At 47.1% G+C, this 27496-nt stretch overlaps 2 protein-coding genes and 1 pseudogene across 3 annotated transcripts; all 3 read left to right on the top strand.

Annotated features, from left to right (window-relative positions):
• Positions 1 to 7749: 7749 nt before the first annotated feature.
• On the top strand, positions 7750 to 8737 carry LOC120657089 (annotated as a pseudogene).
• Positions 8738 to 15079: 6342 nt separating this feature from the next.
• Positions 15080 to 17246, top strand: LOC120655284 (salutaridine reductase-like). The gene is made up of 3 exons (XM_039933040.1): positions 15080 to 15112; positions 15415 to 15597; positions 16651 to 17246. Exons 1-3 carry the CDS (start codon positions 15080 to 15082, stop codon positions 17044 to 17046), a joined length of 612 nt encoding a protein of 203 aa, XP_039788974.1. The 3' UTR covers positions 17047 to 17246.
• A 2996-nt stretch (positions 17247 to 20242) lies between these two features.
• On the top strand, positions 20243 to 27416 carry LOC120707909 (probable protein phosphatase 2C 21). 2 transcript variants are annotated; one of them, XM_039992974.1, is made up of 11 exons: positions 20243 to 20288; positions 22752 to 22885; positions 23004 to 23067; positions 23937 to 24042; positions 24196 to 24313; positions 24801 to 24923; positions 25032 to 25197; positions 25277 to 25353; positions 25440 to 25492; positions 26551 to 26605; positions 26841 to 27416. In XM_039992974.1, the coding sequence occupies exons 2-11, from the start codon at positions 22778 to 22780 to the stop codon at positions 27075 to 27077; spliced, it is 1107 nt and encodes a 368-aa protein (XP_039848908.1). In that variant the 5' UTR covers positions 20243 to 20288; positions 22752 to 22777; the 3' UTR covers positions 27078 to 27416. The 2 variants fall into 2 exon arrangements, with proteins under 2 accessions (XP_039848908.1, XP_039848914.1); XM_039992980.1 differs by lacking the exon at positions 20243 to 20288 and having other exon boundaries at positions 20320 to 22885.
• Positions 27417 to 27496: the final 80 nt, after the last annotated feature.

The raw sequence follows: 27496 nt of genomic DNA, 5'->3' as shown, positions 1-27496 counted from the left end.
ATAAAAGTAGACAATAAAAAAGTTGTACGTAAAGGCCCATCAAGCTCAACCCGCAGGGTACCCGTGTAAGGGTCTGGCCAGTGGGGAGCGCCAACAGGCACAAAACCCCACCCCACAACATCATGGCAATGAAAGAAGCGGCTTGTATATATAGAGAGATGTGATCAGGAATTTCAAGACCTGAGGCTGTACCAAAGTATATATGCACGTTAGAACAGCCTTGCGCATGCGAGGCGGGAAAAATCCCACAATGGACTACCGTAGCACGAGCTCACGGTTATGTGATGAAGCCTACTAGCGATTCCAACCCAACAATGTGTTTTTCGATTGGCCCAATTGTGTATAGCCAGCGCTGCGATGCCATGTCGCGGCCCATTAGCGATTGTCTGAAGCCAAGCGCAGCCCTTTAGCGCGTGTGCGTAGTCGGATTTGTCCCACCTTGCCATTGCAAGGAGGAGGAGACCAGCTTATAAGCATTTGCTGTTGCTACTGTTTCAAAATCACGTATAAACCTCTTGATCACCGCCGGCCAGTCTACTCTTCTTGCCTCGTTGTGTTGGGTTGGGCACGGGCTTTTCGGTTCCCTGCAGATTGAACCCGTTGTGGGTACTTTGCGAGTTGAGCCTGATGGCCTTTGTCCTCCCAAAAGGCAAATTTTTTTGTATATTATTATTTCTATATGCATTTGCTAAAATTTTCATCAATTATTATTTTATTTTGGCGTGGGTATTCCTTCAAGCACTTATTTTGGATAATAACATATGAAACAAAAATAGCATACATCGCATTGATGTAATTAAGGTTAGGGCGACCTCGTCATGGAGCAGATATGCAAATTAAATGTATATATGGACAATATATTGCTTGATTTGTTTTTCTTTCCTATTTTATTAGAATGGAAACAGCAATCACAATCCGATGAAATTTTAGTTACCAAACCTTGTTCTCAAAGCATCTATAAAAGCTCATGTCAAATGGTAGTCAAGAAACAAAATTTCCAACTGACCTCCACCGTAAAGAGCCACACACGACCCACTATATGGCACCATCAGATGCATCAATGGGCCATGGCGAGGACAATAGTTCAGTGGGTGATTGGAAGGATGAGCGCTCAGGTGAAACTCTTTCAGAAGGAGAGCAAGTCAGCGATGAGTCGAACCAGGATGATTAAGGGTATGCTGAATCTGACCAAGATCAAGAGGAAGAAGAAAGCTCCGAAGATTGGATCCAAGGAGATGACGAAGATGAGGATGGATGGGAGGGTGATGTGGACGAAGAGGAAGAAGAAACAGATGTGGAAGAAAGTTCCATGGAGGAAGAAGAAGACGGAAGCCAATCTAAAGATGACCGTGAGTGGCTTCCCGAAGATGAGGAAGAGGACGGATCTCAGTCTGATGAAGCACGGGAAGCAAACCTTCCTCCACGTAAAAAGATGAAAAAAATACGAATATGGCGTGGACGAACCATCAAACCAGAGAGGCAAGCAGGAGTCTAGAGGCGGCGAGGGAGAGGGAGACGTGGTGGCCGTTCAAGCCATGGAGGAGCAGCAGGTCAACATCAGGATCCCCGTCGCGCGTCACTACTGCCACGCATGCGTCCTCCCTCTAAAGTCCCCCACCTTCAAGGTCAGTTTGCTTATACAAAATTTGAATCTTTATTTGACAGTTTGAATTCTGGGCAAGGAATTTGAGATTCAATTTGAGATTCGATTTTCATTGGAATAATTTCCTTTATATGACCCTGAAATTTGTGATTTGATTTGGTGCTTTATAATAGCTTTTAGTCACACCATATATACAAATACTATATATATATATATATATATATATATATATATATATATATAGAGAGAGAGAGAGAGATTAAGCAGAGACCTATGCAAACCAGCAGCTAGGGCAGATCAGACGCCTCATCGGCCACAGGAGTGTCTCCACAAACTACAGCACACAGCTTGCCGATCGCCGGTGGATTGTTCATCTTCCAGGTATAGCTAAGACATTTTCACGGTTTCTATATTGAGTCTTAACATATATATGTATATTGAATGCAATATTTAATTTTCATCTTTCGGTGTCGTGCTCTCATGTTCGAAATTGACACTTTTACAGGAAGAATTTTCATGGATGATGTACGTACTATGCCCAACAGATTTGTAATCGCGACTCGCATCTTGCGAATTAGTGTTTCACAAGGGCCGGTTGGAGCCTGGCCGAGTAAATTATTCATTGATGTGTCGAGAAGGGAAACATATAGATGGATTGGCATTGGACTCCCTAGAGAATCATTTTTTACTCCAAAGTCCGACAATAAATTTGTTGAAGTGCACATTCCCTATCCTGGAGTACAATTACTCTGCAGCGGAGAGTCATGCCGGCATTTAATCATGGAGTATTTGATACCCAAGCTAAAAGATGCAGATGAATACAATGGCTTCAGAGCGGATTGAGACCAAGTGATTCCCAAGGATCTTGAGTTCATCATCGAAGATCGAGCATCTGGCATTCCTATAGATTGTGCTTGCAAGTGTGACATTTCAATTGAGCTGACTATCCAATTTGTGTATTGCGAGGCCACATCATTGTTACAAGGTTGCCTCAACTCCAAGTCTGCATGCTCAATTTGCATGGATGAGTTGGTTCCAACAGGAGATGACGTGTTATATCTACAGGAGTGTATCCCTCGGTTTCACATCAATTGTATCGTCAAATGGTTCAGAACATCGACTATATGTCCAGTGTGCCGTCATGATTATTCAAAATTTATTTCTGAAGATTACATGCTCATGCGTGAGAGAATGTTGGCTAACCATGTGAACGACAATCAGTAGATGAATCAACTTATTGCCCGATTGTAATAAGCAATGTAATTTTCATATTGTTCAGATTGCTATTTATAATATTTGCAATTGACAGTATATATTTTTAAACACGTGCGGTGCACCCTACTAATTTTTTAAAATGAATGATGAATTGAACGGAGGACTGGATGACCCTGCAAAGGGTAAGTCCTAGTACATGCGGAATGTCTACAATCTGAGTCGAGTCGTAGCAGTAGTAGAGACCTGCACGCAGTACTGGTCGATTGCTGGTCTGCTGGTGCATGCACCAGGCACCGCCACCTCGTACGCGCGCCCGGATCGGAGCCCACGTCCACGCCGGCCGGTCGATGACCTCCAGCGACGGACGGACGGACGGATCGATGGGCCAGTGGGCGGGCGCATACACAGCATGCTCTGCTCTCGCTCTGCTGACAGACACACACACGGCGCTTTTGTTCCGATTACTCCCGTGATCCCGTCCACCCGCTCGTGCCGATCGAGCTGCTTTAATTAATAATGACTTTTGCACCATACGTGTGCTGAGGGGTGGCTCATCAAAATTAAGCACGCATATAGCACGTATCTTTCCCGTTTCGGCGAGGAGGGGTCGGCTCGGGATGTATCTTTCGCAGCTGCAAAACCCCAGCAAGCGCCCCGATCCTCCGATCGGACTCCTCCCAGTCCCAGCTGCACCACCGACCCCCTGCACCCGAGAGCTAGCACCACCACGCACCGATCCCCTGCTGCACCAACACCAGCCGAGCGAGAGAGCCGAGGAGGAGGCCGCCGGGATGGATGCCAGCGCCAGCGCCACTGGCTCGCGCAGCTACGCTGCCTCCTCCGCCTTGTTCTTCCTCTCGGCAGCGGGGGCCTTCTCGGCCACCGCCGAGAGGGCCGAGGCGGCGTCCCACTCCCACCACGCCGAGGTCTCCGGCGTGGCGCAGCGCGCCTCGCCGCCAGCGGCGTCCCACCACGGCGGCGGCCGTCACGACCACAACGTGGACGTGGATCAGCACGGCCTCCCATCTGTGGCCTCCGACGACGCTTCGGCCACCGGTGACGAGGAGGTCCGTATTCTCCTCTCTTCGTCCCATCTCTGTTTAGCTCCCTCCTCGGATTCCCTCTCTTCGTTCCCCTGCTCCCGTCTGTCTTGGATTCTCAAGTTGCCTTCGTACAGGGCGCCGCCGAGCACGCGTACGAGGTCCTGTACGCGCTGTTCGCCTTCACCCCCCGTACCCACTGTTCAAGACGATGTCTGACGACGTCATCTCCGGCGCCGCCCCGGCATGGACGTGGTTCATGCTCGTCTACGCCGCCCTCCTCACCGTCGTCACCACGACCGTCTCCATCAGGGTCTTCACTTCACGGTGCTGCCTCTCCACCACCTTGCGGACGGCGCTCCTCGTCGCCGGGCTCGCCGCCGAGGCCCTCGCCGCGTTCCATCTCATGCCGGATACAGCCCTCGCGAGGGGTGGCGCCGTCTTCAGCATCTGCCACCTGCTGCTGGCGTACATCCTCGTTTGGAGTCTGTGCCCCCGCCGCCGCCGTTGATCCGGCGCCCCGCCCAAACACCGTCAAGCGTAACCACGATTTACTCTTAGTTACTTAATTAATATATGTAGCGAACATGGCACCATTTATGCTATTTCGAGTGAATTTGGTGATCGAATGACAACGCAATTAATGGGACTAATGCTTTTATTAAGTGAGCATTTCTAGATCCCAGGGATGAAGTAAAAAAACCATGCAAAGCAAAACACGAAGAAAGAACTCAAAGAAACACTGAATTGGACGAGTTCTACTGAAATCAGTAGCACCGGAAGAACCGATGACTATAGCATCGGTGCATCCGATGGTTGTCGGGAGATCTGACGGCTTGGCTTTGGTGTAAGACTGAGCACCTCTGGAGATCAAGTGAAGAAAGAATGAAGCACCGGTTGAACCGACGGTGTCAAGAGAAGTGTCGGTGCATTCAACGTATTATGTTCCAGAGACGTTGTCAAGCGTGCAGCAGACAAGCCTTCAGCACCGGTTGAACCGGTGGTGCGTCGGTGCAATGACGTCAGCAAGAGCAACGGCTATCTGCGGATCAAGTGTCACCGGAAGAACCGACGTCTAAGCATCGGATCAACCGATGGTCCCTGAAGGTGCTGCGGCCGTGTCAGAGAAGCCAACGGCTGTTCAGAGCGCAGAGTGACCGGAAGAACCGATGCTCTATGCACCGGATGTTCCGATGCCTACGCAGAAAGCTGCTAACGGCTACAAACGGCTAGTTCGACTTGGAGGCTTATATATATGAGCCCCCCGGCCTTTTGAAGTTTGCTGGAGTTGCTGGACATCCCACTCATACCCACTCACACCTCCAAGCCATCCAAGAGCATAAAGATCAAATTCTTAGTCCTTAGCACAAGCTTTGTGAGTGTTAGTGCTAGGTTAGCTCTTGAGTGAGTGATCAAGCAAGATTTAGATCCTTGTGCTGTGGTTCTAGAGTGAAGCATCCTTGTATCTTGGTGCGCCGGCCATCCTTGGAGCTTTGGTGACTCGCCGGCAAATCAACGACTCTCCGGCTTGGTGTGGAGCGGCATCGACGACATTGTGCGGGGAACGGAGACCCCTCCTTCGTGGGCAAACTCCCTTAGTGAAGATCGGGATCAACGTGACTGTGATTGTGTTCACGGAAGAGACTTGATTGCCGGGAAGCGATACTCTTAGTGAGTGCTTCAACAACGTGGACGTAGGGGCGCCTTTGTGGCAAACCGAACCACGGGATAAATCCTCGTGTCGAGAGTTCGCTTCCTCTCATCCTTCTCTTTAAGCTTCCGCATTTCTTATTGCAACTTGTATGCCTTTACTTTCTTAGTGTAGTATCGTGCTAGGATTGGCTATAGGTTGTAAATCTCTTTTGGGATGAGGGTTACACACTAAGATGAACCATAGTTGCACATCTAGATAACTTGTTTTAATTTAAGTTTTGTGCAAACTAATTGGAGCCATAGGTTAAGGTTTTAATTGTGCCTAATTCACCCCCTCCCCCTCTTGGGCTAGAGCACCCGATCGCTTTCAATATCTCGTCAAGTTAGTTTAAGTAGTTGACTAGTCATGATGGCCTTATGGATGGGTTGATCTTGACAACATATTAGCGTAACTGATTTGGATTAAACTGGAGGAGGTGTGTGACGGGAGTAGGACTGTAGGAGCACGCCGTGCAAGCGGAGGAGCATGCATACAGTTGGACACTTGGACTCGGGAGTGCATGCATGCAGATGCAGTCCAGTCCAGTTCCGACGTTTCCTTCCTTGTATGGAAGGACTGGGGTGGGTAGAGGTGGAGGAATCTTCCTTGTATCGCCGGACCGGAGAGGGGCAAGGGAACATGAGGACATCCATTCCGATCCGATCTGTTTCCCTTTCTGATGCTAGGAAGGAATCTCGGCGTTAGCCGTCACGTGATCGAGACGACCGATCTCCTCGATGAAACTAACAACGGCAAAGCGCCGTGTTTGCTTGCAAGCAATACTAGCATAAAAAACCCTTCTAGCATACTATTTCATTAATATCAGAAACAACATGGTTATAATTTGAATTAACATCGGATTATACCAACTGACCTCGCAGTAACCGACCCGGCGCTGAAGACGATGGTGCGCTGTAACTCCTGACTTGGACATAAGATCGCGAGCGGCACGCCAGTGCAAGCAGCGACGAGAGGGCAAAACCCTAACTCATATAAACTGCCTTCACCGGCGCAAACAAGAGGCAAAACCCTAACTTGTTTAAATTGCCTTAAGGTTTCCAAACGGAGGGGCCTCCTGTATACAAAGAGTCTGTGTAAATTGTATGGAGGAAAACCATTACGTACTCATCCATGAGCAATACGGGACTAATAGATGGTGACTAACCTCCAATACTAATGGGCCTTTCGATGTTTATTATTTGAGAATTATTTATATATATCTAAGAGAAAGACCCGGTGGTGGACTTACAAATCTCTCTTTTCTGTTTTGTATTTTTTTCTAATCTAATACTACCTCCGTCTTGAAAAGAATGATATTCTTGTGTACTCCAAGTCAAACTATACTAATTAAGTTGAATCTATAGAAAATATTATAAGCATTGGCTTCGAATAGATGTAATATATATAGGATGGACTAAGGTCCACCTATTAATGACACAAGCATATCAAACTAAAAAAATTTAGGTGTATCAAACCAAAAAATTTAGTGAAAATTTTACGTGATTTAGAAATAGGCAGTACTCGATTGATGCATGCCTGCATGATGATCAGAAAAGGCCTCCATCACCAATTGCCACCGCAAACTATTGGTGATGGAAAAGCTACCATTGCTTTGCTTATTCTATTCCACTGTCTCCTCCTCTAGTCCTCTGGTCCTCTTTCCCACAGCATGCATGGGTGGATGGAAAAGCTGCGACTCGCTGCCGCTTATCACTAGCTTATATACATAGGCATATATCCTTCAAGGCACACCTCACAAAGCCAGACCGTTCTCGCTCGGGCCGTGTTTTCTTGGCCCGTGCCTGTGCTGGCCCATCGGGTTTTGCCCATTTGGCCAACTATAAGCCAGATGCATGGGGAGCCGCTGGGCTCGCTCAGCTAGCGTACCTCCTCCTTTCGCCTAGCGTACGGAGATAAGGAAACGGAGATCGCCGGCCTCGTCCGCAGCTGCGTCAGGACCGTCGTCTCCGGCACGACCCACGCGGCTACGCCAAGGACCCCATCTACACCAAGGTCGGCTACGTCCTCGGCCTCCGCGTCTCCCCGAGACACAGGTACGTCCACGTACGTAGGAGTATATACGTACGTGCAAGCAGCCCTCCCAACAAGAAACGTACTGTATAGTACACGCACTCGAGAACGTGTCTCGACTCTCGAGTGAGTGGCTGCTGCATCGCAGGAGGAAGGGGGTCGGGAAGAAGCTGGTGGACCGGATGGAGGAGTGGTTCCGGCAAACGGGGGAGGAGTACGCGTACATGGCGACGGAGCAGGACAGCGAGGCGTCGGTGCGGCTCTTCACCGGCCGCTGCGGCTACGCCAAGTTCCGCACGCTGTCCGTGCTCGTGCACCCGGTGTTCGGCCACGCCCTCCTGCCCTCGCGGAGGGCGGCCATCGTGTGGCTCGAGCCGCGGGAGGCCGAGCTGCTCTACTGCTGGCACTTCGCCGGCGTCGATTTCTTCCCCGCCGACATCGACGCCGTGCTGTCCAACGACCTGTCGCTCGGCACGTTCCTGGCCGTGCCGGCGGGGGCACGCTGGGAGGGCGTGGAGGCGTTCCTGACCGCGTGCCGCCGCCGTCGTGGGCCGTGCTCAGAGTTCGGAACTGCATGGACGCCTTCCGACTCGAGGTGCGCGGGGCGCGGGCGCGGGCGCAGCGGCGGGCGCCTAGCGCTTGGTGGACCGCGCGGCGCCGTGTCTCGGGATCCCCTCCATCCCAAGGGCGTAGACAGGGGGGCGGGCAGGGACCTGGCTCCCTATGGCTCCCAAATTTATATTGAAAATTTAAATTTTAATTAAATTTTTATATAAATTAGTATGATTGGCCCCCTTAATAAAAAAATAAATTCCTGTCTCCGCCCCTGTCCATCCCCAACCTGTTCGCGCCGTTCCGGCTCTACTTCCTCTACGGCCTCGGTGGCGCCAGGAACCAGCGCCGACGCGCGCCCCCCCCCCCTGTGCTGCCACGCGCACAACATGGCCCGCGTCGGCGCGGCTGCGGCGTCGTGGCCACCGAGGTCAGCGCCTGCGATCCCGTCCGCGCCGGGGTGCCGAACTGGGCGCGGCTTGGCGCCGAGGACCTCTCTGGTGCATCATGCTGCTCGCGGACGGCTACAGCACCGGGCCGCTCGGCGACTGGACCGAGGCGCCGGCCGGGCACTCCATATTCATCGACCCGAGGGAGTTTTAGGCAGATATTTTGCGTGTTCAAACATGTGCTGGTGCGTTTAGGCGTAATTTCTGCTAGAACCTAGCTAGTTAACGTTTCCTTTGTTTAGATGTGAATACTGGGAGCAGCTGCCTAGTTGTAAACGCCACAGAGATGCCCCATGCCGAGCGAGTGTGACCACGCGACTGCATGCTGTGGCCAACAGCTAGCGCGCCCGATCGAGGCCGTTTGGCCGCCGCCGCGGCGTCCACGGCCACGCAACATTTGGCGGCGGACTCCAGCACCGGTCGCCACGGCCTCGGCATCGGCATCTTGCGGTGGCACAAGAATGGAGACTAGTGGTATGGATGGACAGGTGGGGTCTTGAGAGAAATATAGCTAGCTGTGCATGTGCCTGTGATTTGCTTCAAACCGAAACACGTCATAATCTGATGATAACTCTAGTGTACAGTCTGATGGTGGATCAAATTGAGCTAGAAACAAAACTGAACAGAATGGATTTTAATTGGATAGGAACCGGTTCGAAGGAATGGATTGGGTTTGAATTGGTCTGGGTGGTTGGATTAAACTGGAGGAAGGAATACAATGGTATGTGACGGGAGTAGGAGAAAAAACTGCGGGCCGGATGGTGCTGGGCGGAGGAGCAGAGAACAGAGCACATGCATGTAGCATCCAATCGGTCGGAGTTGGACTGTTGGAGGAGAGGCTAGGAGAGGAGAGGAGAGGAATGCAATCAAGCAGTCCAGTTCGCAGTCCAGTTCCGGCGTTTCCTTGTATGGCCGGACTGGGGAGGGGAGAGGAGGAATCTGCTGCAATCGAACATGAGGAATCTGATACTAGGAAGATGGTCTCGCCATTAGCCGTAACGCGATTCAGACGACCTCTCGGTGAAACTAACCACAACTAATAACCACGGGAAACCGTAAGAGCACGTGTTTGCTTGCAAGCAAAGTAGCAAACATAGCTACACTAGCGTAAAAAAACTTTCTAGCATACAATACTATTTATTATTGGAAACAACATATTTATGATCTAAATTAACATAATTGAAACTGAGATTAGATCACAATGCACGTACTGAACGGGGGCGGTTTGCGACAGATTGCTGCAACTGGCCTCGCAGCAACCAGCCCAGCGCTAATGACGATCGCTGTAACGAAGGACGACGAGACAGCGACGAGAGTCCAAACCCTAACTAAATTGCCTTCACGTTTCCCTGTATACAAAGAGTTTATGGTGCAGCTTTTTTATGAGGGGATGGTTCACATTTATATGGAGGAAAACTATTATGTTCTTGTCCATTGGCAATATGGGATTAATAGATGGTGTAACCTACCGCTCCAACGTTAATGGGCCTTCCGATGTTTATTATTGGGAATTATTTATATTCCATGACAAATATAGTGATGCTACGTGACTGCGAATAGCGCGTGATGATGCTACCATGCATGAGGCACGATAATGCGCCGCATGGATGCATGCAGGCAGCAGTGAATCTGGAAACAAAGCCCACTTGGCGCCAATTGGGCCTAACGGCCTCGGTTAGAATTTTGTTTTTCCAAATGCTGGATCGGCCTAGTCGAAGGATTGGCCCGGCCCGTCCAAGCGGTGACCTCTTCTCTGAAAGGGAAATAAAATTGGTCCAGACCGACGGAGCACAGACGCTGCACGGTGCACGCAGTTACCACTAGCCAGGACTGCAAGAGCTCCATCAGCTCCAGACTGCAGGCTGAAAGCGAGTACCAGTAAATGCAAGGGCTAAGACTAAGAGCATCACCAATAGATTACTCATCCCTCTCTCTAATACAAAAAGCTGATGTTTTGGTAATTAGAGGTACTCCAACAGATTACCAATTCAATACTCGTTACCTTAAAAAATTTTATAATCATCAAAACACACATCTCTCTCATCTAAATGAAGGGGATTTCCTTTCCATCCTATTTTTAGTGATTGGATTTTGGTAATCTGCTGCAGGAACCATTACCAAAAACACAAAATAGCTATTGGTAAATAGAACAAAATATGTTTTGGGTATAAAGTATAAATACTCTGTTGGAGATGCTCAAAGCGACCGCGACTGGTTTTGTTCGTGCATCTTGCTTCGTCTATGCGTCGATTTGTTAGTTTCTTTTTTCCTAGTTTCCAACTCCACGGCAAACCACTGTTACCAGTCAACTAGTATTAATCTTGAAGTCTTTGGACAATTTCCCGTTCTTGCCCCCCTTGTTTGCTCCAGAAAGGCAGAAACGCACATGGCATTACCTTTTTCACTCTTAGGTCTTGTTTAGTTTTTCTGGCTAAAGCTTTTGAAATAGATTTTTTATAATTAAAATATTAAATATAAATTAATCACAAAATTAATTACAGAGCTCGTCTGTAAACTGTACAAGATGAATTTATTAAGACTAATTAATTCGTCATTAGTACATATTTATCGTAGCAATTTATTATCTAATCACGAACTAATTAGGCTCAAAAGATTCATCTCACAATTTATATTTACAGGTAATCTATGCAAATTGATTTTTTATGTCTATATATTTAATATGCTATGCATGTCTTCAAATATTGATGTGATTGATATGTAAATTTTTTTTACGGAGAACTAAACAAGACCTCTTTCTTTCATCTTTCCTTCTTTTTTTCTCCCCCCATTTTGCTTCATGTTTTTCTCGTGGCATAGAAGCCCTTGACCATGCCTGACGGAGGTTGCAGGCCGGGCATGACGTCACTGCGGTGTGGACGGTGGAAAAGGCAGCACGCGCCGGCACCAATGCAAGTGGCAACCCAATACAATACCCAACAAAGGCACTGCTAGTACCCTATACTCCTATAGAGATGAGAGAAAAATAATACGATCTCCGGCCTAATCGAGCTTAACTAACTAAACACCCTAGCAATCTAGCGGCTGGCATTTCATCTGGCTGCGCTCATGCATTCCGCTGCACTGTTCAGTGCTTATCTGCTAAAATAATCAAGCAGCAATGGCGAGCGGAATCAATCAATCAGCGGTCACGATTCACGTGGTCGGTGCCATCCCTGCTGCCCTTAAAGTCCTAAACAATTCACAAGTGGCGTGCCATTCACCGCGTCACCTTCTGAACCGCCGCACCTGGCCCTTGTTGATTACTAATCTTTCGTCTGACGCCTAACGTCGCCCCTAAAGCCTTGGGGTTTCGACGTTTTGTGTGTAAGCAGCTAGCCGGCCTGTGTGATCGCGGCGAATGGATGGATCAGTATAATTCACTAGCTAGCTAGCCTTATCAACCAATGACCAGCCGTGTACGTACAAGCTGCAGCTAGCTGGCCTCAGCTTTACGTGCATTTTAGCTAGCTAATGGGGGAACGTGAGCAGATCTATCATCTATCTAACCGGTCTTTTTTTTGTTGTTGGATATATTGTACGGATTGTGCGTTTGTTATTTACTCCTGCAAGTATTTTCTTTTCATGGTTTTCATGTGTACCTTTTCACTTTGTTGATTTCAAGAAGAAATGCATCCTTTCTTTTACAAGGAAAGAAAGTCTTGAAAATTAAATGACCGTGTGCCGTGCATGTAAACGAAATGCATGCGGATGCGGGTATACGGTGCCTTGTTATTCTCTTCAGACGAAAATTCTACCTGAAACGATTGATTTCTGTCATAATCTACTCGACCGATGCATATGTTTTTTTATATATTGTCATACGACAAGGAGCTAATGAGTATCTACATGAAAAGCTAATGAGTATCTACATGAAAAACGTGGGTCTCATGCTTCAGTGTAAGGTCTTCATAGGTTGAAGATGGAGTATTTGGTCACCTGGGTTGGTTGTTTATTCGTTCAGAGCTCTGACTTGATCATAAGGCAAGCGGGATTATTCGTTCCCTAAGAGGCTTAGACCCCGACCACTTTCATTAGGTTGACAATGCCATTGTGTAGTAAAAGATATGTATGGTTAGTGGCGAAGCCAGCCTGACAAGTGACCTAGGGCAGAACAGTACCAGTGAAACAGTGCAACCAGCCACGGAAGGCGCGCGTGCAGGCTCGCTGGCCGCCGGGTGCCTGGCGCTCCAGGCCTCCGGCTGCTCCGGCGCAGCAGCGCAGGGCCGCTGCAGCCCACGGCGCCGGCCGCCGGCCGCCGCCCCACGCCCCCGCCGGCTGCCTCCACCTCCGTCCACCGGTCGAGGCAGGCTGCAGGCGGCCAGGCGAGCGGCCGGCGGGAGGCGCCGCCGCCGAGGGCCGAGGCGGGTTGCGGGTGTGCCGCGCGCGCGGCCGGCGGGAGGTGCTGCCGCCGAGGGCTGCCCGAGGCGGCCTGCAGCGGTGCACGAGACGGCCGGACGGTCGGACGGGGCGATGGGGTGACGGCCGGATGGGACGACGGCCGACGGGCGGCCGAGCGGCGGGCGCAAAGGCCAGAGGACGAGGCGACGAGCTGCGGCAGGCGCAGGCGGGCGGGGGCCGGGGGTGCGGTCGCGTCGCGCGACTGGCTTGGGCTGCTGGCCAAGCGGCCACCAAACCCCACGCAAACCCTAGGCTGCGCTGGGCTGAAACCTGAAGCGTCCCGCAGCCCATTACTCGGCCCACGAGCCACCAAGTCTCGGCCCAGTACGCGGTTGCCTGTCTTCCTCTCAAATTTCAGCGTCGTCCTCGCTTCTGGCAGGCGCCGCCGCAATTTGCTCCCTTCCCGGCGGCGTGGAGAACTGAGGTCTGAGGATATCCTCTACTGCTCGGCCAAGGGGACCTAGGGCGGCCGCCCGGGCTCGCCCTAGTGGTGGCTCCGCGCCCTGTGTATGGTACTAGCAGAGCCTTTCTTAAAAAAATGGTACTAGCAAAGCCCCTGTTCAACTTATTGCATTTGTTACGTGCGATTGGAGAAGGAGGAGGGCGGGCATCGGCGGCGGGAGAAGGAGGGGAGGGCGCGGCTGGAGAAGGGCCGGGACTGGCGGCGCGACTGGAGAAGGAGGCCGCGGTGTTTTTTTAGGAGGATGGAGGGAGAGAGAGGACGGGAAGGGTGGGTCTTATCCGATGGGTGAGGAGAGAACCAATAGGAGAGCATCTTGGCATGGGCTTGAATCGATGACATGGCAGGGTTTGCCGAGTGTTTATAAAAAACACTCGGCAAACAATTTTTTTGCCGAGTGCTGTATAAAACACTCGGCAAACTTTTTTTTTTCATTTTTCCCTTCTTCTCCTTCTTTTCAACATGTATTCTTGTAAATTCATATCACTTACCTCAACAATATCTTGTCAAATTTTTTAACAATATATATTTGCTATTTTTGCTCATATAATTCTTTTATTTTATGTAGATATACCTCAAATTTAATTTATATCAATTAAAGTTCTATAATAGCACTTAATACATTAAAATTATCAAACAATTTCAAAAAATTACCAAAATTTTACATTGATAAGTCTATGCTCTCTATTGCATACACAAAATGTTTTATAGTCAAACCACAATTTGACCGTCACTTTGACTTGAAATCTGAACAATTTATTCTCTACTCTATGGATCTTTCTGATGATATGTTTCGATCTGTAAGGAGCATACGTCAAACTTGTGCGAAACCTTCTCAATTTTTTACCATAGACTCAGCACATGAAATTATGATATCATGACAAATTTTATGATTTTTAGACTTCGTATGTTATTTATAGAATTTTAAAATAATTCGGCCTCATATTCTCCGTCATGGTTCGAGAAAAAGATGTTCGATTTTTGCCTCCCATTTCATAAATACGGCCTCAGATTGGACTCAATAATATGAATATGATTTTTTGATGGATTTTACTCCTTTATTCAAATTGTTTGCAGTTCAATTTGGACTTAATTCCAACAAATGTATTTAATGAAATTAAATGACTAAATGTAGAAAATAGACTAAAAAATACCAGATGTTAGCATAAAGTACCATATACAATACGTGTATACCAAAAAAAGTTGGGAGTGTGAAATCAATTTTTTTTGTTGAAATACTTTGCCGTGTGCTAAACACTATGCACACGGCAAACACAAAAAACGACACACGGCAAATGTTATACTTTGCCGAGTGCCTTAGCTAGCACACAGAAAATTAACTGTTTGCCGTGTTTAGCAACTTTGCCGTGTGCCTCTATGACAGCACACGGCAAAAAGGGCATTTGCCGTGTGCCCGATTTACGGCAAAGTTGCTGCACACGGCAACTATGTCGTTTCCTGTAGTGATGCTACACGCTACGGCCTTTAAATGTAAGCAAATGCAAGTCTGCAACTGCACAGGCGATCAAAACAATGATCCATGCTGTTGTTATTATTATTCTTGCCCGTGCAAGCACGCGTAGGATTTTCTTTTACGCGCTCACGATCGAACTGCTGCAACAGTGCCACTACGAGTCCATGACGACGATCGAACAGTGCAGGACAAGAGCTGTGTGTTCTGACTTCAGATAAGCTCTAGTAGTATAGTAGTATTGCAAGTAGTGGCAGTTACCACAATATCATGATGCCATCGCGACCCACAATATTAATAATAATAATCCACAGCATTAGTGTAGTGCAGATGGTGTAGGCAAATTCTGAATCTGAAATTCAGCCCAGGATTCAGAATATCCCAGATAGGCCATCCGCAGCCTGTATCTGAAATTCTGAATCCTGGTAGAGTCGTAGAGACAGTCCTGTGTGATTCTAAACCTGATCGACTTTGGGTGCTGCTGCGTCTCCGATCCACGCAGGTGAACAACGCGGGGGTGTCGTTCAACGAGATCAACAGCAACTCGGTGCAGCACGCGGAGACGGTGCTCCGGACCAACTTCTACGGGGCCAAGATGCTCACCGAGGCGCTCCTGCCGCTGTTCCGCCGGGCACCCACCACCAGCCGCATCCTTAACATCAGCTCCCAGCTCGGCCTCCTCAACGTAAGTCACCACACATCGCATGGCTCGCACTCGCAGTGCCACCAATCCCCGTAATTTTCCTTTTTCCTAATTGTATATGGGGGTATATGGGGAGACTCGGGATAAGCTGCAACGATATCGGAATCAAATCTTTTACCTACCTTGCCTGACGGCGCAGCTGCATGTCAGGCCAGTTGAACTTGAAACCTGGAGCTGCAGAGATCAATGATGGCACATGTCGACGCTGCTGACTTGACCTTAGTTTATTTGATTTCCGGCCCACGCAGATCCATCGAGATTATTTGACTAAGCCATGCAGGGTGTAAAAATTTTGAAATAGAATTTTTTCACATTTAAAATATTAAATATAGACTAATCATAAAACTAATTGCAGATTTCATCCATAAATCGCGAGACGAATCTAATGAGTCTAACCAGACCATCGTAGCATAGTTACTGTAGCAGTTACTGTAGCAATCTGGTGTCCAATCATGGCCTAATTAGGTTCATTAGATTCAGCTCGCAATTTACAAGCAAACTGTGCAATTAATTTTTTATTTCGTCTAGATTTAATACTCCATGCATGTAAAATTCTCATTTTTTGGAATTTTGAATTTTGAAACTAAACAAGGCCTAAGTAGTACTAGCTTGTTGATTAGGGCACGAGTACAAGTAGACTGATAAAGTGATAATGACCTCATCTTGCTCAGAGCCCGTGGACTCTGAAGTTTGAACGCCCTATCAGAGGGATAGTGCTACTTCGCTGTCGATGTCGTTGCAGGTGATCTCAGCACTTCAGAACCACCCACAGTCCACACCACGTCGAGCTGTCCAAACTCCGAAGCCATGTGAACCGAACTCCTCCAACTATCCATCCACCCACACGAATCGGAATACATTGTCAACTTGGCGTGTCAGTGTAATGGAAACATGGACTAGTGTGCTAATGACATCCAGATGCCGGTTTCAGACGAAGTCCTAGTTGTAGTGGTAATGCTACGAGCATTGAGCTGAAGCATGTTTAAGAAGTAACATTTCATTTTTGCATTCCTTTTTTTTTTTTTGTTTCCGCAGAAGCTCAAGGACCCGTCGCTGCGGCGCATGCTCCTGGACGAGGCGGCGCTGACGGAGCGCGACATCGAGGCCATGGTGTCGCGGTTCCTGGCGGAGGTCCGGGACGGCACTTGGCGTGGGCGCGGGTGGCCGGAGGTGTGGACGGACTACGCGGTGTCCAAGCTGGCGCTCAACGCCTACTCCCGCCTGCTGGCGGCGCGCCTGGCCGGGGAGCGGGTGAGCGTCAACTGCTTCTGCCCCGGGTTCACGCGCACGGACATGACCCGGGGCATCGGCAAGCGCACCGCCGAGGAGGCCGGCCTTGTCGCCGCGGGGCTCGCTCTGCTGCCGCCCCGCGACATGCCCACGGGCAAGTTCTTCAGGTGGCGCACGCCGCAGCTTTACTCCAAGCTGTGACACGACGCGACGCGACGGCAGCGCGCGTGCGTCTCACGAGGCCTGGGGCGTGACCGCGTGGGGTGGGTGGCTTTGGCTTGGCTGACTGCACCGCACCGGCGTGCAGGTGGTGTGGGTGGCGGCTTGGTTAGGTTTTGGGCGACGTTGCCATGCAGTTAATCTATATGTACGTGATGTTACAGTGAATTTGCGTAACAGCAGTTAATCTACATATATGTGGTGTAACAATTGAATACTCCCAGTATGTCTTGTACTTACCATTGTAGACATGTACTCGCCATGTACAATCGCCATTGACACACTTCACCTCATATTCTTTGCTGCTAGACTTCACAACTCTGAATTCCTTCCTCAACGATATAGGCCAAAGCTTCACAGCTTCAATGCTAGGATACTTTGCCCCCTGCACAACCTCATTCTCTCTGTATTCGTACTCATTACTCCTAATATCATGTATCACTAGATTTCCAAAACCCTTGTCTCGCCATTCACCTAGCAACGGGTAGTCCTCATTGTCTGATGTGTCCCCACATTCTTCCATCATTCGAGCCTCTTGGTTTTCATTCTGTACAGCTTCCACTATTCCAGGTATCCGCTCCCCCTCATCAGCTAAACCTTGCGACTCAGGTTGAATGACATGCACGTTCTTATCTTCTTTTTCTCCTACCTGATCAGCCATACCTTGCGGCTCAGGTCCTGTGACATGCATGTTCTGATCTTCATTTTCTTGTTCCACTGTTTGGTTCATATGAGATGATGTACTTGTTGACCCTTCACCGAAATGGGCTGCCATCTAGTGAATCTGAATTAGCATTGCAAGAGGCCACCCGCGGTCAAGAGCTGCTTGCATGTAAGTCTGTCATTCTTCGGTGTTTGCTATAAGCATCAACTCCCAGAAAATCCCCTTCAGTTCCCCAATTCGTCACAGTCTGAACGGTTAGAAAATGAGTCTTTGGATTCAAATTGAATATCTCGTGAAGTCATTTGCGTATGGAACCAAAACTCATGTCTAAGGGTTTATCTATTCCGCACTCTCTTCGTTCAAAAGCTGATAGATCTACTCCATACGCATCATGAGAAATATATCCGTCACCATAATGAACTTGAAAACGAAGCTTGCTCGACATATCTGGACACACAATCATGATATTAAATTGATTGCTAATCTACTGTTTCAACAAAAATAATTACAACATAATCTATTAGGAAAGCGTAGAAGAATTTTGGTTACCTGCAGTCGCCGGCTCGAAAATCCGGCAGGGTTTCGCCTCTCTCCCTCTTTTTTCTTGGTTTCTAGAATTTTATTGATGCAAATGAGGGGTGGGGGGACCAGCCAACCCTTATATAAGGGTGGGAGATCCGGTCACCCTGCAGCCGGGCGGCCGGCCCCAGGGATCTGCACGCAATTTTCTCCGCGAAGATTTTTTTACAAAAGCCCCTGCCGCCCCGCTGCCGGGCGACCAGGTCCCTGCCGCCCGGTAGTCGTGCGGCCGGGGTATATTCCTGTAAATTTCCAAATCGAAAATATATTTTTGTAAAAAACGAAAATAAAAAAATAAAAAAACCACGGGGTGGCATGTGCTGGCAAAGTCATTCTTGGGCTACACGACAACTGGTCGGTCCATCGATGAAAGTTCTGGGCTAATTGGGCCCCCAAAAAACAGGCTGAGTCACGGCCCGGATATTGCGAGGCGGCCCGTTCCATTTCCTCTGATAAACCGTGGCTCTAGCCGAGAAGAGATCCCCTCCCGGTTCCAACCGGCCACGCCGCCGCCGGCCTCGACTCCGGCCACCTCTGTCGAGGCTTCGAGGGGCGCTATCTCCGGCAGGGGCGGATCTACGATAAAAAGATAGGGGGGGGGGGGGGGGCGGAACATTCCATCAAAAAATTAGTTGTCTATGGTATATTACGGTTCACCTCGAAGTTCATGGTGTGGGGACTGGCATGCGATGCGAGCCTGCGCCGGCGCCGGCTGCCGCTCCGGTCGTTATGCGAGTCGCCGCTCTATCTTGCTGGCTGCGCCACCGCTCACCATCTTGGCCTTGGCGTCTCTGCGTCTGTGCTCTACGGTGCGTTGGCGTAGCCGACGGCTCGCTGTTTGGCCTCGCAGCTTGACGCAGGCCACAGCTTGCTCGCCGGTAACTGCACAGGCGCGCACGATTAGTGGAATGACCGCCGGATTGGAGAGTTTCCTGACTGGGGAATTTGGTCAACGAGTGATGGGCTATTGAGCTTCATTGGTTTTGGGCTGAAATTGGATGACCACAGGCCACGGCCCAACTAATTACCTAGTTCTTTCACTGGGTCTTTTTTAACTGTCTTGACCAAATAACACACCGGTCGTCTTCTACCTCCGTCTAATCTCTGAAAATCTGCAGTTCTTCATCCATGGTGTCTAAAATTTGTAGGAGGGGATGAGGGGGCTCCATGGTCTCACGGGCAGTGGGGGGGGGGGGCTCGAGCCCCACTAGCCCCCACTTTAGATTCGCCATCAGGCCCTGTTTGATTTCTCTATCATACCTATCACACATGATTCCCGAGAAAAGAATCTCACATGCATGGAGTACTAAACGAAGTTTATTTGCAAAATCTTTTCACGGATGGGTGTAACTTTTCACGACGAATCTAATGATAGTAATTAATCGATGATTGGTTACAGTGATACTACAGTAACCATCTTCTAATCGTGCGGTCAAAGGCCTCATTTAGTTCGTCTCGCGAAGTAGCGCAGGGCTGTGGAATTAATTTTATAAATTACCTTTTTATTTAGTACCCTAATTATTAGTCAAAAGTTTTGTGCTACTTGTACTAAACCAAACCAAACAGGCCTGATCTCCGGGCATGACGGAGAAAGGGCTGCGAAGAAGGCCGCGGAACCCTAGTCCGTGCGACGGCGCCGCCGCGCCAGCGATCGAGAAATGCGACGGCTGCCTGCCGCCAAGAACGCCAGGAAATCGGAGCCCCTCCTCGGCTTACGTCACGGAGGGCCCACGCCAAGCCCATCGCAGCCTCGCAGGCGTACGGGTCCCACGTCGGGCCTTCCTCGAGCGTCCGATCTCGGTCGGGCCGCGATCGCACGGACGAGGCGCCCGCGGGGGACGGACACGTGAGCCGGCGTGCATGCGAAGCTAGCCGCGGGTGGGGTTCGCTGCATGCTTTATAAGCAGCGCAACCGCCTCTGCTTGTCAGGCAGGAGCAGCATTGCAGGCTTGCAGCGGAGCGAAAAGGTGAAGCCGTGAAGGTGAGATCGGCCTCCCACTTCTCCCCTCCTCCCCTCGTCTCTCTCGCTTCCTCGGATTCCTCCGCCTCCATCTCTCTCCCCCCAAAACCCACCGTTCCGCCGCGGAGCCGGCCCGTAAGGTTCGTCGACCGCGTCCTGCTCGAATGTCGAATCGGAGCATCCCGTTGCTTGCTGTGTTGCTGGTGTGCTGCTCCTCCTCTTCTTCTCGTTGCTCTCGACGCGCTGCGTTTTTGTCTCCGTGCTTTCTTCTCTCTCTCAATTTGGATGCACTTTTCGGGGGTTTCGCGGCTCTTCGACCGCGCCGCGTGTTTGCTCTCGACGCGCTGCGTTTTTGTCACCGTGCTTTCTGCTCTCTCTCAATCTGGATGCGCTTTGCGGGGGTTTCGCAGCTCATCGACCACGCCGCGTGTTCGTGGCGGTCGAATCCTTGTTTTGCCTGCTGCTGTTTGCTTATGGTCTGGTGGTATTATTTATTTCTGTTGGAAGAGGAGGCCGACAAGCGCTGATAAGCCATGGTGACCTCTGTTCGCCTCTCCTCCTTGGTTTCGCCTGCTCTGGCGCATGAGCAGAGCCATTCGTTGGCCGCTGCTGTTTTGGTTTCGATGGGATCAGCATTTCACCGTTGCTGCTGCCGTTGCTTTCGAAGTTGTTGGTGGTTTTCTAATTTTTCCTTGGAGGAGAGGTGGTAGTACTACTTCCGGGATGATCGACCCCTGCATCGTCTCTCTTAGTCTTATCTGACACGATGCTCTTTGCGGGGGTTTCGCTGCTCTTCGACCGCGCCGCGTGTTCGTGGCGGTCGAATCCGTGCTTTTGCTGCTGCTGTTTGCTTTTGGTCTGGTGGTATTTTTTTTTCTGTTGGAAGAGGAGGCCGACGAGCACCGATAAGCCATGGTGACCTCTGTTCGTCTCTCCTCCTTGGTTTCGCCTGCGCTGGCGCTTGAGTGGAGCCATTCGTTCGCCGCTGCTATTTTTTGTTTCGATGGGATAAGAATTTCACCGTTGCTGCTGCCGTTGCTTTCGAAGTTGTTGGTGGTTTTCTAATTTTTCCTTGGAGGAGAGGTGGTAGTACTACTTCCGGATGATCGACCCCTGCATCGTCTCTCTTAGTCTTATCTGACACGATGCTCGTAATGTTAATCGCATTCCTTTGCATTGCCTCTTGTTGTTCTTCCTGATTCTCCGGAGTGACTGCGTGTCCGTAGCAATTTGCATCCCGGAGACATCTGCTCGTCTGCTGTAATTTTACTTGTTCCGTTACTCTGTTTTGCCCCCCGTTTCGGCGCGTTTCAGAAGTAGAAATTTCTGCATGTGGGGTGCCTTTTTGTTCGACGATATGAGGGTTTGTACCGCCGTTCCTAGATTCCTCTTGCTCTTTGCTGCTTCCTTGGTGGTAGTGGGACCTCGACGGCTCCATGCTCTTTATCACTACCTGTCTCGATCTCTTATTTTTTGCAATTTGGCTTTACGTGCTTGGTGATGTGCTGTTTGTCAATCTTGATGTGGGGCGATAGAACAGTGACCTCGACAAGTCGACATGCCATGCTCCCTGTTGGCTGTTCGTGAACTGTTGTTTGATTTTTCTCGTATCAGAGGTTTCTGTTCCTTGAGGCGGATTATTTCGTCTAGATGGAGTGTCATTACAAGATATGTACGGTGTATTCTTGCCCGTCATCATTTCTTTTTCTTTGTTATACTAGCGCAGGACATTGTGCGTTGCCATGTTCTAGAGCCAGGCTTTTCCCCTGTTTCATTCCTCTTGGTTGATTATAATCTGCACTAGAAATTTAAACAGTCTGTTTTACCTTCCTTTTTTGAGATCATTTCGTGAATTTGATATGTTGAATAGGGTGTCCATATCTTATTCATGGTTCTTGTTTAGGACTGACTGACAACTAGTTCCTTCTTGTCTAGTATCACCTTTACATATCGTCTGTTGTTTTTACTATCGTTTCTTGGTTTAGATTTTGGTGTTCTGAATACTGAATAGAGGCTGTGAAGCTTTTATGTTTATAGTTGACAGTAAAATCTTAGTTTACTTTTGCTTAATTATTATTGAATAATATCCTACAAGCAGAAGAAATTAAATTAGCGCACCGGGATATCGTTTATTTCACATCATATAAGCATCCAAAAATGCATTAGAAGAACTTTTGCAGAATCATTTCAAAAATATTCTTGGCGACTCCTCATTAATTCGTGAAATTTGCAGTACAATTGGACCAACGATATGACAACTTAAGCATTCAACTTGCAGTAGTGGCATATCTATATATTTTCTTTGCAATCTAATCCTAGCTCTACAATTCTACATGCAGTAACGTACTTGTTCCAATTGTATTTTCAATTCATGTTTTATCAAGCTTGCTGAGCATTTATACTATCTGCAATGCAGTTTCAACACACCTGTTTCTTGTCTGATTTTGTTTGTGGAGTATTTCTATAATTTTATATTCCCACTAGAAAGTTTCAGGAAAGCAAACCCGGCTATGGGTGCTTCTAACAGCCGGGATATTAGAACTGATGGAGGAGAAAATGTCAGAATCAAGTATGCAGCAGCATCTATGCAGGGTTTTGGTCCAAAAATGGAAGATGCCGTGAGTAATCTACTGGTCCTTTAAGATCATTGGGAGAATACTTCTACAATATCTGATTAATTTTCGAGTAACACGGGTTGAAATACTAATCCTAATTTTTACCCTTCTTATTCTTCAGTACACAGTTGCCCCAGATCTAGATCATACCACATCTTTCTTTGGTGTTTATGATGGCCATAGAGGTTTGATCTTGATTGCTATCTTGTTGTAACAAGTTTGCAAGCATGTCTTCTATTACCATAACTTATCATGTCCAGCATTAGCTAAATCCTCATGAATTTTTCTTCCTAACAGACTAATCTTATAGAATTAATTCATAGTCTGCAGAAAACATTGGTGGTATGCATGTGTTTGTTACATTATCTGCATTCTCACTTTGGACATTTAGTTATTTAAGCTGTAGGTTTCATCATCAGCTTCCTTGCTCATAATACATATAGTTCTTTAATGACATTACAATTTGACATGCCAGTGAACCTCAAATATGAATCCTTAGATTGGTATGTTGCTTGATTTTTTTTATTTAGGCTTCTACGATCAAGAGACTTAGCACCTATATCTGAAAAAGAAGTCTTGAATAGAGTTGTTTACATTTTTTTCCTCAAAAACGAATCGTTAAATTTGTTCACTAGATTCAGTCATACTTTCAACCATGCAGAGCTGTATATCAAATAAAATTGAATTCCAGATTAGCTGCACCAATTGCAATGGTATTTGAGTTAATTATCGATAAAATTTGAAAATTATAAGGGTACAAAATTCAAGAAAGGGATTGGAAAGAAAAAGACTTGAGAATAATTACGACAATAACGAGTCTTGAGAATAATTATGACAATCACATTATCGTTTCATTGACAAATTCTAGCAATATGTTTGACTGGTTCAATATATGCTTTATCTCTTATGAAGTTCGTTCTTTTATTGGCTGTACCGTGAATTAATGATTAAGCTTTTGAATACAGTATCATTGCCATATACGTGTTCAATAGGTAGCATTTACTACATCAGTTAGATAACATGGCCAAACTGAACTGTTTGTGTTCTCTTTCAGGAGCTGAAGTAGCTTTGCTTTGTGCGCGACTGTTTCATATTGAGCTTCAGGTCCATCCAGACTATCAGAGCAATCTAAATAATGCAATCAGGAGTGTGTTTTCCAGGTTATTCCTGAGATGATTGGTCCATTAGTTATGTTCTTTTTTCCCCGCTGGAGTTGAAAGGACCAACATTGTGTCCATATTATTGCTCTTGCAGTTTTTATATGCAAAACTGCAAATATGGAATATGTAATGTTATTTGCTTACTTGTTGCAGAATGGATCAGGTGTTGCGACAATCAAATGAATGGAGAGAATTAGTTAGTCCAACAAATAGTAGGAATTGGATAGAGCATGTCTTCTGTCCTATTGTCAACCCTTGGTACTGCATAGAGGTAATATGGTCAACTCCTGAATGTTATTTAAGCATACATCTGTTTTAGAAGTTAGTCAAAGCTTTCTCTACTGAATATTATTCATAATATTATCGGTAAAAGGAATTGAAAGGATGAGTATGATATGAGGAAATTGTTCTTTCTCAAGATGTGCCGTGGAGTTGGAAACGGTATATTTAAGCAGCTACCTTCGATTAGATGTTACATCTAGTGCCTGGTGTACTGAGTTGGAGGCCAAAAGTTTTTTAGGCTTGCATTGTAGCTTGGTTGTTATCCTACTACACAGTTTAAGGTATCACCGCCGAAGAGCGAAGATATCACCTTTTTTTTAAGCTCACTTAATATATCATAGGAACATAGAAAATATAAAACAACCCGCTCCCTCCGAGTTTTTCCAAGCCTATTCCTTGCTATACGTTTATATACGTTTATTTTATACTATTGTATAATTGTATGTTCTATACATCACTTTGTCTTTTTATTACAGGAAACTCCTTATAAACCACCTCAAAGTACAGGAAGCACAGCATGTGTAGCTGTCACTAGAGGCAACCAGGTCATTGTTGGAAATGTTGGAGATTCTCTTTGTGTAGCCTCAAGGAATGGCCAGGTGAATGATTTCTTTCCTGTTAAATGTCTTACTATACCTACTGTTTCATTTTCATAACAAATGCATCAAGAGATGACTAAATTATGCTTGTTTCTGTTGTATCAAAAGGCAATTCTATTATCCACTGGCCACAAACCATACCATCAGAATGAAAGACAGAGAATTCAAAGAGCAGGAGGATATTTAGACATCGATAATAATGTTGTGATAGAAGGAGGACAACTGGGCGGCTTCAGTTTTATAGAAGGAAAGTTAACCACCTCCAGAGCGATTGGTATAGTCTTACCTGATTTCCTTTTGTCATTTGTATGTAATATCTTGCACTGGAATTGATCTCTATACTTACTATGCAGGTGATTTTGTATTCAAGAAGAACAAAAATTTGCCTCCTGAAGAACAAATGGTGATATGCAGTCCAGATATTCACGCTGTAAGTTCAAAGAAACTCATTTTTAGGAGATTACAAATTTGTTCCATTGGTGCGTTCTGATGGGAAATGACATATTTCATTGTTAGATGGAGATAACCAATGATATCGAGTTTCTTGTCATGGCAAGTCGTGGTCTATGGTAAGTCCTTAGCCAAAGATAAGTACTGTCTCTGTTATTATATATATAACGTTTAGGACAAGAAAATTAGTTCATTTTTTAACTAATTTTGTTGTCCGAAGTGACATATATTCAAGAACGGAGGGAGTATATAACAGAAGTCAGATTGTGTATTTATTCTTCCCATAAGTGCAAAAATGAATGCAGAATATATCAAGTCCACGTCATCTATCAGCTTGCATTCTTGTTCCTTCTAATACAGCAGTTTTAATTGGGTCTCAGACAGTAGTGTTTAATCCAGGGTCATCTGTACATTTTCTTTCAATTAATTGCATGCAGCTTAAACAGGTTTATCTTAGCCAATCTACTTCGCCGTTACACTTTCGCATGATTTCTGGTGTATGTATATTTTAAGTTGGTTACATATAATGAGTTAATGAGGTCAAAGTTACCACTAGAAAGAATATTTTCCATCCTTATGTTAGCTAGTGCATCCTGATATCATTGAACATCATGACTTGCTATTTGCTTGGCTTAGCTAGCTGAAGATGATGGGTCAAACATATTTGATTTGTTGTGCAAGAGCTCGCTTTAGGAAACCTCTAGATTTTTTGCCTGAATTCTGATGTAGGCAATATAAGTTATGCAGTAAGATACTCTTAGGCAGTATAAGTTATGCAGTAAGATATTTTTTTTTCATAGTATGCTCAAATGGGATAATGATAATAGACTAATAGTACAACATTGAATTCAACTTTACCACAATCTGCTATATGGCTCATGAAAAGAAAAACCTAGACAGTTGGAGCTCACGGTGAAGATCAACACAACAAAGGATAAAAAGGATTAAAGCTTAGAGTGTTTGTAATGATCTTCTCAATTTTCTTTTCTTTGGACTTTATCTGAGCTTCAGAGTTTGGAACATGTTATTAACTTCCTTTCCATCTAGAGTGAGAAGGTAGAGCACCTGCCATTTTTCCCTAAGAAAACCTAGCCAGTATAATATCAATTGCATATCTGATATGATTTTGTTTAATCCTATGCTAATAAACTGTTCCTCTTGTTTTCTTGTGGGGCAGGTTATCTATGGCATATCAGGATGTGGTTGATTTTGTACGCGAGCAGTTAGAATCCGTGAGTTTTTCCTCCCATCTTTTCTGCCTGTCATGCTATAGCAATATGAATGATGCAACTTTCACTGGGCACAAGTAACATTTTACCACTGAACCTGGCCTTGTACCTGACAGATTTTTTTCCATTTGAAACCTACACTTGAGAGATTTGCTTGCTTTTTTTTTACAAAAAGTTTTTACCTTGATGGAAAAAATTGTTGCCCTGAACGTGCACTTTGTCTGTCTGAGCAATGCAGGGGGAGACTGACCTGAACATCATCTGCGGGAGGCTCATGCACCGCGCCCTGCCGACAATTATCGACACGACTGTCATTCTTATCCAGCTCAAGCACGGTGCCCCCGATGATGCCGAGATCGAGGAGGCCGACGATGACGAGGAGGTCGAGGAGGACATCGAGTCTAATACCAGTGATGACAACGAGATCAAGTCTGCAGCCAGCGACGAGCAGCAGCCCTTCGCTCCGAACGGCTAGGCAATATATCAAGAGAGCTCGAGTTCGTGAGAAGCAAGCAGAGAGCACGAGGGGAAAGAATCTTAGCCGCACTACTGCATGTGTCCTGAGAAGAAGAGAGCTCTCTAGGGATTTTGCAGGTTTTGCTATTGCTGGTTCCTTTTTTTGCCCTTGGTCAAAGACAGAGAGGGTTGCATCCGTTGCTGTTATGCTACTGCGTAGTAGGATGATAACGCTTTAGTTCTCTTTCGCTCTTACTCTGCTTTGTTGGGTACGTTCCAGAGCAGACTTCGCTTGCTAAGCTGAATTCTGACGTCGGATCTTTAAAGTTCTTAAACGAGTTGATATACAGTTTTGTTATATGTTCCGATATCTTTGAGCTGGGTTACAGGCATGGTCACTGTGAAGTGGTCATGTCATGCATTTGATTTGGCTTCAAG

This window comes from Panicum virgatum, chromosome 1K (assembly GCF_016808335.1).
Source record: "Panicum virgatum strain AP13 chromosome 1K, P.virgatum_v5, whole genome shotgun sequence".
Lineage (NCBI taxonomy): Eukaryota > Viridiplantae > Streptophyta > Magnoliopsida > Poales > Poaceae > Panicum > Panicum virgatum.
This window is presented reverse-complemented; position numbering and strand designations above follow the sequence as displayed.

Coding starts and splice junctions, on each gene's coding strand:
- LOC120655284 (XM_039933040.1), top strand. CDS start 15,080: ATGACGACGATCGAACAGTGCAGGACAAGAGCT. Junction 15,113..15,414: donor AACAGTGCAGGACAAGAGCT/GTGTGTTCTGAC, acceptor CGATCCACGCAG/GTGAACAACGCGGGGGTGTC. Junction 15,598..16,650: donor CCCAGCTCGGCCTCCTCAAC/GTAAGTCACCAC, acceptor TTGTTTCCGCAG/AAGCTCAAGGACCCGTCGCT.
- LOC120707909 (XM_039992974.1), top strand. CDS start 22,778: ATGGGTGCTTCTAACAGCCGGGATATTAGAACTGATGGAGGAGAAAAT. Junction 24,043..24,195: donor ATCAGGAGTGTGTTTTCCAG/GTTATTCCTGAG, acceptor TACTTGTTGCAG/AATGGATCAGGTGTTGCGAC. Junction 25,354..25,439: donor GCAGTCCAGATATTCACGCT/GTAAGTTCAAAG, acceptor TTTCATTGTTAG/ATGGAGATAACCAATGATAT.